At 58.4% G+C, this 14549-nt stretch overlaps 1 protein-coding gene across 1 annotated transcript; it reads right to left on the bottom strand.

Annotated features, from left to right (window-relative positions):
• Positions 1-81: 81 nt before the first annotated feature.
• LRRN2 (leucine rich repeat neuronal 2) lies at positions 82-14004 on the bottom strand. Its single transcript, XM_014258121.2, has 2 exons — positions 13761-14004; positions 82-2378 (listed from the first exon to the last, which is right to left on the bottom strand). Exon 2 carries the CDS (start codon positions 2129-2131, stop codon positions 104-106), a length of 2028 nt encoding a protein of 675 aa, XP_014113596.1. The 5' UTR covers positions 2132-2378; positions 13761-14004; the 3' UTR covers positions 82-103.
• Between the last annotated feature and the right edge of the window lie 545 nt (positions 14005-14549).

Below are 14549 nucleotides of genomic sequence, written 5' to 3'. Positions count from 1 at the left end.
ATCCCGTTTTATCCCACACCTGTCGTGTTTTGGTAAAAAAACCCTTTCCCCCCTTCCCCGCCCACCCCAAAATCCCGCTGAATCCCCCAAAATCCATCCTCCCTCAGCACTCCAGGGGCGCTGCCTGCACCTCCACGGCCAGGAGGTGTCCCCGGGGCCGCACGGGATAAACCACGCGCACGGCCCCGGCGCCGTGGAGCGATTCCCGCCGGGATCCGGCGCGCGCCGCCATCCCCAGGAGCAGCAGGCACAGCAGCAGCGCCGTCACCAGCGTCCCCTGTCCCCACGGCATCCCCTGGCTGGCCTCTTTAGTCCTGGCGGTGACACACGCCACCCTGACCGGCGATGCCACCAAGGTGACGCGCAGACACGCCCGGTACTCGGTGTCGGGGCGCAGCCGGGTGACGTTGAAGCTGTGGGTGCCCGCCGGGATCCGCGCCGCGCCCAGCCGGGAGCCCGGCGCCGAGCTGGCCCAGGTGAGGTTGGAGGAGACGGCGTTGAGGCGCGGCCGCCAGGCCAGCAGGACGTGGTAGGGTTGGACGTCCACCACCAGCAGCTCCAGCTCAGCCCTGCCCAGCGGGAAGGAGCGGTTGACCAGCACGCGGACGCCGCGGGTGTCGGCGCCCAGCAGGTTGTGAGCCACGCACGTGTAGAGCCCGGCCTCGCGCGCCGCGATCCCGCGGATCTCCAGCGTCCCCTCGGAGTGCACCTTGAACTTTCCATCGTCCCCGAACGGCAGCAGCTTCACCCCGGCCGGCGTCACCCAGTAAATCTCCGGCTCCGGCTCCGCCAGCGCCCGGCAGTGCAGGGCCACGTTGTCGCCCACCTCAGCCTCCAGGCGCGCCGGGATGCTGCGGGCGGAGATGAGCGGCAGGCACTGCTCCGTCATCTCCTGGAAGGGGACGTCGCGGATGTGGCGGCGCTGGAGGTCGGGCGGCTCGGCGCAGAGCGTGGACTGGGGCTCGATGAAGCGCACGCGGGGCCGGGTGCTGTTGACCCAGCGGATGACGCAGTCGCAGCGCAGGGGGTTGCCGTGGATGCTGATCTCCTGCAGGTTGGGCAGCGACTCCACCGTCTGCCGGTGCAAGGCACTTAGGGCGTTGTTGTTGAGCATCAGCGTCTCCAGCTGCGGAAGGTGCTGGAAGGCCTTGGGGTGGATGAAGGACAGCTTGGGGTTGTTGGTGACGTCCAGCTTGGTCAGCTCGGGGAGGTTGATGAGGGCGAACTGGTCGATGGACACCAGCTCGTCCATGTTGTTGAGGCCCAGCTCCTTGAGGTGCAGCATGTTGGTGAAGTCGCTCTGCTTGACCCTCTGCAGCGGGTTCTTGTTCAGATCCAGGAATTTCAGGCCGGGCACCTGCTGCAGAGCCCTCTTGGGGACATCTGCCAGCTTGTTGTCGTAGAAGGAGAGGCTCTCCAGGCTCCTCAACCCTTCCAGGGCGTAATCCGAGATCTCCCGCAGCTGCATCCCGGCCAGCACCAAACTCCGCAGGTTGCTCAGGGGCCGGAAATTCATGTCCAGGATGGCGTCCACCTTGTTCCCCCCGACCATGAGGATCTCCAGGCTGGGCAGCATCTGGAACCAGCGGCTGTCCAGCGTCCTCAGCAGGTTGGAGTTGAGGTGGAGCCGCAGGAGGCTGCCCAGGCCGGCGAAGGCGCGGGGGGCGATGCGGCGGAGCCGGTTGTGGTTCAGGTAGAGCTCCTGAAGGTTCCCCAAGCCCGGGAAGCTGCCGTCGGGCAGCTCGGAGAGCTGGTTCTCCTCCAGGTGCAGGCTGAGCAGCTGGGGCATGTTCCTGAGCCCGAAATCCCAGACGTCGGAGAAGCTGTTCTGCGACAGATCCAGCTCCGACAGGTTCCGCAGGTAGCCCAGCTCGCCCTGCTCCAGCCTGGCGATGTTGTTGCTCTGCAGCAGCAGGGTCTGGGTGCCCTCGGGCAGCTCTGGTGGCACCGAGGTGATGAAGAGGTCGTTGCAATCCACCGTGGCCGCCTCGCGGTAGGCGGAGCGGGGCGTGTACCAGGGCCGGATCTGGCAGACGCAGCGCGGGGGACACGCCACCCGCCAGGGCACCGTGGGCATGGCGCCGGCGGCCACCACGCACAGCAGGAGGCAGCTGGCCTGGAGGCCTCTCATTTTGGGCTGGAGAAGGTCACAGGGAGCATCCAGAGCTGGCCACGGGGTGACGGCGAGGTGGGGACGGCGCCCGTGGGGGGAGATGCTCCATGCGAGCCCCTGGAAGCGTCGGCCCCTGCCCGGCGCCCCCGAAATGGGAGCTCAAAGCACTGGGGGCGCCTCAGTCAGAGCTGGGACTCTTCTTCCTCCCCAAAGGAGTCGTTGCCGGGCTCGGCTGCATCTTCCGGGCTCCTCCTCGAGGTCATTCCTGGAGAAACAGGGAAATTGGATAAGAGGAGCTGCTGGGGAACAAGGGGCAGGGACAAGGAGCAGATTGGAGAGGTAAAAACCTGAGCACGGCACCCCCAGGACCCCCAGTGCCCTCAAAACTGCCCAGCAAATCCATGAATTCCATTTTTTTATCCATGGCATTCACTCTGCCCTCGTATCCCAGAGAATCTGGGTGGAATTATCCCATGGAATCTGCCTAGGACCCCCAACACCCTCAGAACAAATCCATGAATTCCACTTTATATCCAGAATTAACTGTGTCCTCCCATCCCACGGGATCTGGGCGGAATTATCCCGTGGAATCTGCCAAGGAACCTCAGAACAAATCCATGAATTCCACTTTATACCCATGGCATTTTCTGTTCCCTCTCATCCCAGAAAATCCAGGTGGGATTATCCCATGGAATCTGCCCAGGACCCCCAGCAGTCCCTGGATCTGTGGCTGAGCAGAGCCAGAGCTGCAGGCGTTGGGAATAATTATCCATGGGGATAATTATCCGTGGGGATAATTATCCATGGGGATAATCATCCTGCGGGCTCTGCTCGCTGCTCCTCATCCTCCCCAGCTCCAAATTCCCCCACCGGGGAGCTCCAGCCCCACTTCCAGCCCTCCAATGGGATATTCCTTAGGGAAAAACCTCCCCCAAACACCGGGAATGCTCAGGCTGGGATGGGTTTGAACCCCCCGGCACCTCCTGCCCCTCTCCCAGTCCAGCCGAAGCGGGAATGGAATTTCATTCCAAGATTTCCTCCGGCTCTCCTGCCCCATGCTGACCCAAATTCAACCTTTTCTTCCCTTAAAAGCCTCTCATCCAGCAGGGAAAAAAAAAAAAATCCAAACATTAAAAAAGCGGGAAAAGCAAAGTTTCTGTTTTATCCCCTGGAAAGGGCTCCCGAGCCGCGTTTATTCCTCATCGACTCCTCCCGGATCAATCCCGCTCTTTCCCTCCTTTCCTGCTGCTTTTAAAGCAGCTCCCGGAGAACCAGCATGAAAGGAAAGGATGGATCTATCGATTCCTGCTTCCCTCTGATGGATCCACACCTTTCCTTTTAAGTGCTCCGGCATTTTCGGGTCTATAAAAGTCTCCAACTGTTCAAATATCTCGGGAATTTTTTCTCCTTAAATAAAATATATTATGGAGGGATTTGGGGGGTGTTATTTGTTTTCTTCAAGCTGTGCAGGAAAGTCTGGAAAAGGCACCTGGTTCCAGCCCTGGTTTTCCAGGGAAAAGCCCGCCAGCTCTGCTGGTTCTGCCCATAATTGGATTTTATCCCGATTTTCCCAGCACAGGACAGGGTTTCTGCATGGATAGCTGGGAAAATTCCTGGATACGGGATAATTCAGGGCTTTGTGTGAGTCACGGGATAGGAACTTGTGGAAATATGATGGATTTGGGAAAACTTGCAACTAAAATCCATGGAAAGGAGCAAACTGGGAGGAAAGGAAGGGCTTTGGCAGTGAGGGGTCCCTGCTGAGGGGGAAAAATCCCGGGAAATGATGGGGCTGATCCCGCTCTGCCTGGGAAGCAGCTCCCGGAATTCCTGCTGCCGGTCCCGCGGCTCTGCTCCGAGTGCGACATTCCCGAGGGATGGCTGCTCCCAGGGAAAATCTTGGAGCGAGCTGAGCTCGGGGCTGCTCTCCGACTTCACCAGCTTTCCTGGCTTCTCCAGCTTCTCCATCTTCTCAGGATTCCCCAGCTTCTCCATCTTCTCCATCTTTTCCAGCTTCTCCAGCTCCTCTGGATCCAGCACACACCAGGCGCGGGCAGATGGGAAGTGTGCTGTGGGAAAATCCTTCCCTCACCCATTCCTGGTTTTCCACCTCCATCCAGCCCCTGGGGAAAGTTGGGATGCTGGGAGCGGGGATCCTGCCTGGGGCAGGAGGGATTTCTCATGGAATGATGGAATCCTGGAATGGAATCTTCAAATCCCATCCAGTGCCGTGGGCAGGGACATTCCCACTATCCCAGAGTGCTCCAGCCTGGCCTGGGACACTTCCAGGGATGGGGCAGCCACGGATTCTCTGGGAATTTCCAATCTGGGAATGAGTCAGGATTCCTGAAACTGGAATTTTTTATAGGATTGTGGAATGGTTTGGGTTGGAGGATCTTAAGGATCATCCCAGTCGTGCCCCTGCCATGGGCAGGAGCTTCCAATATCCCAGGATGCTCCAGCCTGTCCTGGGACACTTCCAGGGCTGAGGCAGCCATGGATTCTCTGGGAATTCCATCTCAGCTCCTCCCAGGGAGGGATTTCATCCCAAAATCCCACCTAACCCCACCCTGGCCAGGAAACCGGGACCCTCCAGCATCTCCCAACTCCGAGCAAACCTCGGCGCCTCTTCCGGAGCGAATCTCCCGGCTCAGCCGGGATAACGAACGGAGAAACGACGGGACAAAGGAGGAAGAAATAAAGGGGAAAAGGAGAAAAAGAGGGAAAAAGGAGGAAGAAATAAAGGGACAAAGGGCCCCGAATGTCGCCGGCACCGTGGCAACCGCCCCCCCTCGCCGCTCATCTGTATTCCCGGGCTGAGCCCCGCGGCCGCCGCAGCTTCCATGGAAACCTTGAGCTCCCGGAACGCGGCGCTGGAGACGGGAGATGGGATCCAGGAGCCGCCACAGGGAAAACTTTGTGTCTTTGAGGGCGTTCTCAGAAATCCCGGTGGGTTTTGGTGCTCGGAAGTTGGGCGGGTGGGTGTTCCCGAGGTGGATGTTGCCAGGAGGGGAATTCCTGGGATACGAGGCTGATCATGGGATGGGAGAGTTTTCCTGGGATATGAGGCTTTTCCTGGGATACGAGGCCGTTCCCACCCCCCTTTCCTTCACCCCTCAAAGCCAGCAGCACCCCGAGGGTGACAGCGATGTCCCCACACGTGTCCCCATGTGCCACCCCCTGTCCCTCACAGCAGCCTCCAGCTGCCATTTCGGGATGTTATTCCCTAAAAATGAACATTTCCACGGGAAATCTGGAGAACATTTCCACGGGGAAACCTGGCAAAGTCCCTGCCGAGGTTTGAGCCGGGATTTTTTGCTCAGGAAAAGCGGCTTTGGAAGCGTTTGCTTGGAGCTATTCCCAGCGGGAGGAGGGTGGGTTTAGATGGGATTTGGGGAAGAAATCGGCACCACTTTTCCCACCCCTGAAGGTGTCCAAAGCCAGGCTGGAGCCACCAGGATCGGGAGAATCCTCTCCAAACCCGCCAGCACCGCGATGCTGCTTTTCCAGCGATTTCTCCCCTGCCTCAATCCTTGTTTTGTGCACAGGGATGAGATTTTTATTTTTTTTTTTTAATTTAAAATTCCCGTATTTCCCCATCCTCCTGCATCTCCGTGGGCAGGGAGGTCGATAACGTGATTCCCGTTATTCCTGTTTGTCTGGGAAGCAGCCAGGAGCTAAAAACGCAGCCGGGGGTAGCAGAGAGCTCGGCTCGGGCGCCCGGGGGCTGCAGCCGCCTCTTCTCTCTTATCCCGGTGCTTCTCTGCCTCTCTCCGGCTGGATTTTAATGAGGAGGGCTGGGAAATCAGCCTGGTGTGCTCATCCTGCCGCTTCCAGGCCCTGGAATTGCTGTCTCGCCTTTGGAATTGTTGTTTTGCCCCTGGGATCGTTGTTTTGCTTGTGGTTTCCCCCCCCACACTTCAAAACGCTCCCACGAGGTTCCTGTGGTTTCCCTGATCCAGGCTCAACCTCCAGCCTGGAAAAAAGGTGGAATTTGGCCCTCTCGGCACATTCCAGAGGTGTTTGGATCCCGCCGTCATTCCCTAGGGATGGCACATCCCATCCCGCGGGAGCGTCGGAGGTTGAGGAGATGCTCCGGTGGCTGGATCCCATCTCCAAAACTCAGCCCAGCGCCTCCCGTGGGGTTCTGAATGTTCATTCCTGTCGGGATAAATCCCCAGGGATTTTCCCGGCCTTTCTCCCTCCTCCAGTTGGAAAAATCGGGAGCGAGAGCTCAGCAGGGAGCAGGGCCGGGGAGAGCGGGACGCTCCCGGGGACAGCGACAGCTCCTGGGGTGGCTTCCAGCTCTTCCTGGGACATCCCGGACCATGGCCAGGATCAGGAGAGGATCCAGGAGTCAAATCCGGGCTGTGGGAAGCCTCAAATCCATCATTTTTATCCAGGAAGTCTCAAATCCATCATTTTTAGCCTTGGGGCCGTCTCATTTTATCCCTGAGCCTCAGGGCATGGCGTTAACTGGAACATTTGGAATTGTCCAAATTCCATGGGGGAAAAAGCTGGCTGAGCTCTGCCCCTGGAGAAATCCGGGACAGGGAGATGGAATTTTGGCTGGATTGTCCTTCCCTCTGGGAAATCCAGGTTTTTAACCCCCCCCCGAGCTGCACTGGGCTGCAGCTCTCTGCATTTTTGGGAGCAGCTCCAGCGCCTGGCAGCGGCTCCAGGCTGCAGCAAGAGCTGAACTCCGGCTGTTCCCAAATCCCACGCTTCCAATGGCAAATCGAGAACATTCCTGGCAGAAAGGGGATGGGGAAGGAGGAAAAAGCTGTTTTTGGGGTATTTATCTCCCTGACACCTCTTTCTGTTGTGATTTGCAGAGCCTCGGCTCGTTTTTCCTCCCGCACAGGGCCGTGATTCCCTGGAATTTCCCAATCCAGTCTTTTCCCATCCAGGCAGGAGAGGTCAGAGCTGCATTCCCAGAATATCCCGAATATTCCCCTCCTGCCACACGCCCTTCCCGCCTGTGGCTGCCGAGTTTTTCCAGAGCCGTCCCCAGGATCTCCTTCCTGAGGGATCATTTAGAGCCCTTCCCATCGCTGAGGATTCCTGGGAATGCGCAGGATCCGCATCCCACTGGAAAATCCCTCTCTGGGAGCCCAGGCAAGGGCTCAACCCCCCAGAATTCCATGGAATGTTCTGCTCCATTCAGGGCCACTCCAGGGACGCTGCTGTGTCATTCCCAGCGCCCTTCCCGGCAGGAATGATCGATAATTAATTCCTCATTAACATTTACAGAGCAGCTCCCTCCAAACCTCCCCCCCTTCCCCTTCTCCAAGGGCAGCGGGATGGGGACGGGACGCTCCCGGGAATGTCAAAGGATTCGAGCTCCCAAATCCACCTGGTTTTCCATGAATTTGTGGCATCCAAAGGCCAAGGAGGCCTGCGGAGCGCATCCCAACCAATCCGCTCCCACTGGAAACGCTGGAGGAGGCGGCTCCCGGCATTCCAGGATCCCGGATTGGGTGGAAAAACCTCCCAGCCCTCAAATCCAAAGGTTGGGAATGGCCGGGGGCTGCTCCAGCGCGGCCCCTCGGGGTATTTTGGGAAGAAATATTCCTCCAGCGCGGCGTTGGTGTGGGATTCCCTCCGGAGGGATAAATCCAGGCTCCATAAACCTCCCCCAGGCAGGGCGGGAGGGGAAATCCAGGTTATTCAAAGTGGGGGAAAAAAACCGGGAATGATTCCCTGGCTGTGATTAAAACCGAACCCGTGGTGGGAGCGCTCCTGTTATTTCTCCAGAGGTTCCTGTGGTTGGGAAAAATATTCCTGTGGTTGGGAAAAATATTCCCGCTGCAAGCGGGAATGCTGCACAGGGAGGCTGGAGAGGGCTGGAGAACCGGGAATTTCACTGGAGAACCGGGAATTTCACTGGAGAACCGGGAATTTCACTGGAGAACCGGGAATTTCACTGGAGAACCGGGAATTTTGCTCTGGTGTGGATGCTCCACCGGGCTCTTCCCACTTCCAGCCTTTTTGTCTCTCCATCCATGGATGAAACTGCTCCTCCCGGAGGAAAGGGAGGCAGGGATGGGGCAGAGATTCCAGGGAATTCCAGCCTCGGGAGTGGGCGCTGGGATGGGGTCACAAAGAGTGGGGCTGTTCCCGGCCCCAGGGCTGTTCCCACGGAATTCCAGCTCAGGATGGCACCTGTGGAAGCGCCGTGGGATCAGAGCCATTCCCAATCCCAGGGAAGCCTCTCCCTGTTTTTCCCTGGAGCATTCCAACCTCTGTGGATGCCGTAAAGTCTGGGAATGACCAAACCCATCCCGACCCCATGGAATCACATCCCAACCGTGCCCACCGATCCCGTCCTGTGGATCCCCGGATCCCGCAGCTGCCGCTCCGTGGCCGGGAATGCCTCTGGAATTCCACAAGGACACGAGGTCCTGCCGGCAGGGCCCGGCTCCCAATTCCTGACAAATTCCAAGTCTGGAATCTCTGGCCGCAGGTCAGGGTGAAAAGGAGGGAAGCTCCAGCAATAAAAAAAACCCAAAAAACTGGGAAAAGATCAAATCCAGGTTTTCCAAGCGGATCCAGCCCCGCCTAGGAAGGGGAACAACCTCCAGCATCCCAAAAAAAAGCCGTGGATCGACGCGGATGCCAAGGAATCATTAGGAATCCTAAGGAAAATGTACGGTTGCCATGGCAACTGCCAGGCAGGGCTCCGGGGCTGCCTCGCCCCCTCCCCAGGCACGGAGCGGATCTGTGGGATGGAGAAAAATCCCTCTGGAAGCGCCGGGAAAGGCTCGGGGAGTTGGGGTTTCTCTGGAATTTTGGGGGTTGAGCCTCTCCCGGCGCTCCCGGAGTGGGATTTTCCAGCGGGATGTGGATCCTGCGCATCCTCCCCGGTGCCCACCGGCTGGAAAAACCCTCCCCGATTCCCGGTAAATTCCACTTCCAGCTCCTCTGGAATCAAATCATCCCACTGAGCTCTGGGAGAGGAGGGAAAAGGGAATTAATCCATGGAGAAAAAACTGGGATGAGCCAGGGTGAGAAGGCCACGGGCACCGCTGGGAATGGCCCTGGGGCAGGAAGGAAAAGCTTCAGAGATCCAAGGAATATCCCAGCTGCTCATCCCCCTCATTCCCATGGAAAAACCCCTCCGTTCCCAGGGATTCTGCAGCAGGAAAACCTGGAAAATGCAGCAGGAAAAGCTGATCCCTGTCCCCATAGACCTTGAGGGCTCCTGATGGATCCAAATCCATTTCCCAAATCCGTTTCCCAATCCCACCACGAGTGTGGACACAGCAGGAGAAATTCCTGCTTTCCCATCTTTTCAGCATCTTGGGAATTCCAGGAAAACTGAGAAAATCCTGGGCCAAGCCAGGGAGCCAAAGGAAGCAGCACTTCCCAAGAGGATTTTACTGGGGAAAAAGGGAGCCAAGGAATTATTAAAGAGCCATAAAAACAGCTGGAAAATGTCCCTGAAATCCCCCCTTTTTTTAAACAAGAATTCCATGAAAAGGGAATTTCAGCGTGGATGGAAATTCAGGGACTTGGAATTCTGAAGGACTGACCCAGATCCTTCCCCTCGCTGCTTCCAAAGGGAAGAATCCCGCTGAACTCCGGGAATTCGGGAATGCGGGAGCTTCCCAGAGCCAGGATCGGGACAACCCATCCCTGGAGCTGGTGGGAGTTGCGAAAAGTGACTCAGGAATGGGACCGAGCTCAGAATTTTCCATGGGAATCCAAACATTCCTGGGAAAAGTGCAGCTCCGCAGCAATTTGCAAATTGCCCGTCGCCCTTTTTCCTTTTTTTCCTTGTTTTTTTGGGAATTTCAAGGCGAGGGAGAGGCTTTGATGAGGCGTCAAACGCCGCTTGGAGCGGCCAAAATATTCCTTGGAATTTAAGGATCGTCCTGGAAAGGGAGACAACCACACGATGGAAAAGCTTTGGAAAAGCTTCTCCTGGCACAGATGGAATCAGTGCATTTTTAATGGATCATAAATAGGAAAAATCCCTTTTATTTTCTCTTTTCCAGATAGCCAGGATTTGTATTTTTAATCCTTTTTTTTCCCTCCTCTTTATTCCCAAAGGTCCTGCTGGGAATCAGGGAAGCAAAGCTGCTTTTTTTTCCTTCCTAAAAAAAGATCTGGAGCCGGCTCCTCTGATCCTTCGGGAAAAGCTGGTTAAGATGCAAAACCCCTTTTCCTGCTGATTCCAAATTCCTCATTTAAAATTCCTTAATAAAGCTTCTCTCTTCCCGAAAAAACCAATTCCATTCCCAGCCTGGATTCTCCTCATTTTGTCCACTGGGAAGGACAAAGCCCCAAATTCACCTGGGATTGATTATTTATTTTTTTAGGATCATTCCAAATTCCATTAGAAATGGGATTTTAACAGAGATTTGGGGATTCTGGAGCCTGGAGAGGGTCAGGAAGATCCAGGATCATTCCTGGAGGGAAAACCCAGCCTTAATTCCAAGCAGCTCTGGTGAATAATTTATCCCAAATCATTTATCCCGAATAATTTATCCCGGATAATTTACCCCGAATAATTTATGGATCAAGTCTGGGTGAGAAGAGCCCCAGACTTCAGTCCCAATTAAGGCCTTTGTGAATTGTCTGGGAACGGATCCCAATTTTTCCCATATTTATTTGTTCTCTGGGATCGCGCTCCAAACAGAGCCGCCACGTAATTCCTGGTTTTCCCAAGTGTTTGCAAACAGCTCCCACTGCCAGGATTTGGAGCAGGGCCGGGGTTTTCCAGCTCCTATCCCACCTTGGAATCTCTGGGAATTTTCCATGGGAAAATCCTGGCTGGATGGAGAAGGGACAGCAAAGAATCCCGGGGCAGTTTTCCCAAAAAATCCTAAAACTGAGCCACTGGATCCACTTTTTCCAAAGCCTTCCATAAGTAAATGGATGTCCTGGAATGCTGGCGGGTTCTGGATAAATGGATGCTGGAAGCAGCCAGGTTTATCCAGATTTATCCAGGTTTATCCCCTGACCCCGGAGCAGCGATCCTGATCCCAAAATTCCACCCCAAAATCCCAGTGTGGGGCTTTTCCTGCAGGGAACGCCCCCAAATTTCAGGGGTTTTAAACTCATCCCATTTTCCTGCTTATCCCGGTGCCCTGGCGGGAAGCATTGGGATTGGAATTCTCTTTGCCCAGCTGAACTGGGAATTATTCCCTTGGGAATAATCCCATAAAACCAAAGTCACGAGGGAGAGAGATCCCAGCCCTCATTCCAGGGGCTGGAATCTTGGGATTGGGAACAGCGGGAACAGCTCCTTCACGTCCTGGAAAAGGGATTTGAGAGCAGAAGGGGGGTGGGGGCAAATTTTTGTGTCCTGGACTGGCTCTTTGGGAAAATCGGGAATGTTATCCCATGGAATCTCACAGGGAAGGGAAGAGGCGTTAATGACCAGGGTGATCCAGGAGAAAATCTGGGAATAAAGGGGCAGAGGAGTGTGTTTGGGATTCACCTGGACAGGCGGCATTCCCAGCTTTTCCCACGCCAGCTCTGGACATTCCCGGCATCCCCCCAATCCCTGTCCCAGCCCGGAAATCCAGGATCACATCCCGAAACGGCAGAGAAGTGTTTTTCCAGCTAAAAGCAGGAGCAGGGTTGATCCCTCGGCTGCCTCTGGAATCAGAATTCCATGGGAATCCGAGCTTCCATGGGAATGGGAGCAGCTCCTCTGAACCCTCCAGGGGGCAATTCCAGCTCAACGCCCGCGGTTTTGGGAAAAGCGGAATTCCTGCAGCTCCACAGCCCCGCTGAGGCAGGATGGGGTCGGGATGGGCTTGGATCGGGGTCCTGCAGAATTCCCGGCCCTTTTCCCTGTGCCAGAGGGATCCCGCAGGCTCTGCCAGGGCTCCGCTCCCGGTTTTCCGCTGCGGATGAGAAGAGAGATCCCAAGGAAAGGGAAGGGTTGGGAACGGGGAGGGAGATCCCAGAAAAAGAGAAAGGTTGGGAATGGGAAGGGAGATCCCAAGGAAAGGGAAGGGTTGGGAATGGGAAGGGAGATCCCAGCCAAGGGGAAGGGTTGGGAATGGCGGAGGAGAGGAGGCCGAGCCCGGCTCAGATCCCGATCCCGCTCTGCCACTTCCAGCGGTGGCAGCAGGTGACAAAGCCGCTCCTACTGCCCGCAGAGGGGACACAGAGAGCCGGGAATGCCAGGAAAAGCCTCAGCAGGTCAGGATCGGGATCCTCTGGCACAGGGAGCCAGGGCTGGAGCCGGGAGACGCTGCCCCATGTCCCCGGCGCCACCCGAGGGACATCCCAGGACAATCCCAGGACAGGGAATCTTGTCCTGAGCCAGCTCCCGTCACCGCAGCCTCGGGATGAGCGGGCCGGGGATGAGCCATTCCCATCGCAGCTTTTCCAGGGGCTCTGCCCGCATCCAGGCTGCGGGATCAGGGCTCCAGGGAGGGCAGGGCTGGCTCCTGGCTCGACACCAGCGCCGCGTCCCGAGGAGGGGACAGGGAGGAGACACAGAGGGGACACAGGAGGGGACAGAGGTGGCTCCGGAGCTGCCGGCACATCCAGCCTGGAGGAAGCGCATCCCGGTGCCCAGGAGCGATGGCAGCACCCACCTGCAGCTCCCAGCCAGCATCCCTGGAAACGCCGCTCCAAGGGGCTTTTCCCGGCGCCCAGCACACCCCGCTGCCCTCCGGGCTCTCACCGGGACCAGCCCTGCGCCTCCAGAGGCTTCTCCCGCTCCTCCTGACTGCCTCCAAGCCCTTTTCCCAGGCTCTGGGAGAAGCCAGGGGAGGCGGCCAGGGCCGGGCTGAGCACCGGGAGAGGCGAGGGCAGCGCTCGGGGTCCCTGCCAGCCCCGAGCCCGTTCCCGGAGCGGCTCCCGGGATGATCCCGGGGCTCTCCCGGCCGGCAGGGAGCAGCCCCGGGCAGGGCTGGGCGCTGGCACGGGGAGCCGGGCACTGCGGGCGGGTGCAGCCGCGGCGGGGAGGGGCAGCGGGGGGAGGTAAATACGGCACCGGCCCAGAAAGCAGGAAAATGACATTAAAATGACACCGAAATGACAGCGCGGCTGCTCCCGACGTGTCCTTTGCCATCACCTTTGCTGTCCCCCCCTCCTCTGCTGGCTGTCCCCTCCCTGGCGTGGCCGAGCGGGTGATGGAGGGCTGGGCAGGAGCCCCAAGGACCGCAATGTTTATGAATTCCACACCGAATGTCCCTCCCGTCACATTTTCCGCGTCGCTCGGGCACCGAGGGGTTAATGCCCGGGAAGCGCCGCTCCCGCCTGGATCGCATCCTGCCAGCATCCCTGGATTCCGGCCCCGCCGGCGGCTCCGTGACCAGCGCATCCCCCCCAGCTCCACCGCCGGCACCCCCCATTCTCACCCGAGCCGGGCTGAGGATCCGCTGGATCCCAGAGGAGTTTCCAGGAGCGGGAATGCGGCTCCCCGCACCTGGGAACCATCCCTGGCTGCCTCCCGTAGCCTTCACCTCCTCCCGGAGCACCGCTCGCTGTCCATTCCCTATTTTTTTTTCCCCACCCCTTTTATTTCCAAAGGCACAATTTCTCCTCAAATCCACCACTGAGCAGGGAAAGCGAAGCTCTGGAATGGGGAAAAAACCAAACCCCTGCAGAGCGTAGGAGCCCCCCCAGAGTCACCCCCGGCCGAAACCCCAAACCACGACGGTGGCCCCCGACTCACCCTCGGAGTCTGTCCCCGTCTCCCGGCGCCGCTGTCACCGCCTGCCACCCCCCGCCACAGCTGCCCGCACATCTGGCTCGGCTGGCAGACAAAAGGCCGGGTGGCTCTGGGGCTGTCACCGCTGGCGGGGCCCGTCCTTGTCGCTTAGGACGGGGACAGGGCCAGCAGGAGCCTCCGGCCACGCTGACCCTCGGGGCTGGAGGCGGCGGGGAGAGCCCTTCACCCTTCGCTCGCCCGGCGCCTTTGCAGCCGCTCAGTCCCCGCTCCCCTCCTCCTCCTCCTCCTCCTCCTCCTCCTCCTCCTCCTCCTTCTCCTCCTCCTCCTCCCTCCCCAATCCTCCTCCTCCTCCCCAATCCTCCTCCTCCTCACTCCAGCCTTGTCTCCACGACGTGCCACCCACCCGAGGCAGCTCCTGCCGGCTGCGCCTTAACCCCTGCGGCTCCGGCAGCAGCCGCGGCCTCTCCCGGGGGATGTTCCCGAGGGATGAAGCCGTTCCCGGGAATGCTGAGCCGGCCCTGGGGATCCGCAGTGCTCCCGCTGCGCCACCGCCGTCCCCTCCCCGCAGGCGGGGGTCGCCGAGCCCGGGGGCTGCGGGGGTGGTTGGGAAGGGAGCGGGACGCTCGGCGGATTTGGGATTTGTGTCCCGAATTTCTTTCTGCCCACAGGGATTTCTTGGCATTTCCAGAGATCCGGCCGAGCGTGGCCTCGCCAGCCGCTTGTCCCTCCCTCCCCAAGGGGACAGCTCAGACACCCCGCGCGGTTCCCAGCTCGCTCCCCAAGCAGGACGCG

Source organism: Pseudopodoces humilis, chromosome 26 (assembly GCF_049639895.1).
Source record: "Pseudopodoces humilis isolate 2021_Gansu_Grassland_sample_001 chromosome 26, ASM4963989v1, whole genome shotgun sequence".
NCBI lineage: Eukaryota > Metazoa > Chordata > Aves > Passeriformes > Paridae > Pseudopodoces > Pseudopodoces humilis.
The sequence above is the reverse complement of the archived record's forward strand: the minus strand, read 5'-3'. Positions and strand labels throughout refer to the sequence as shown.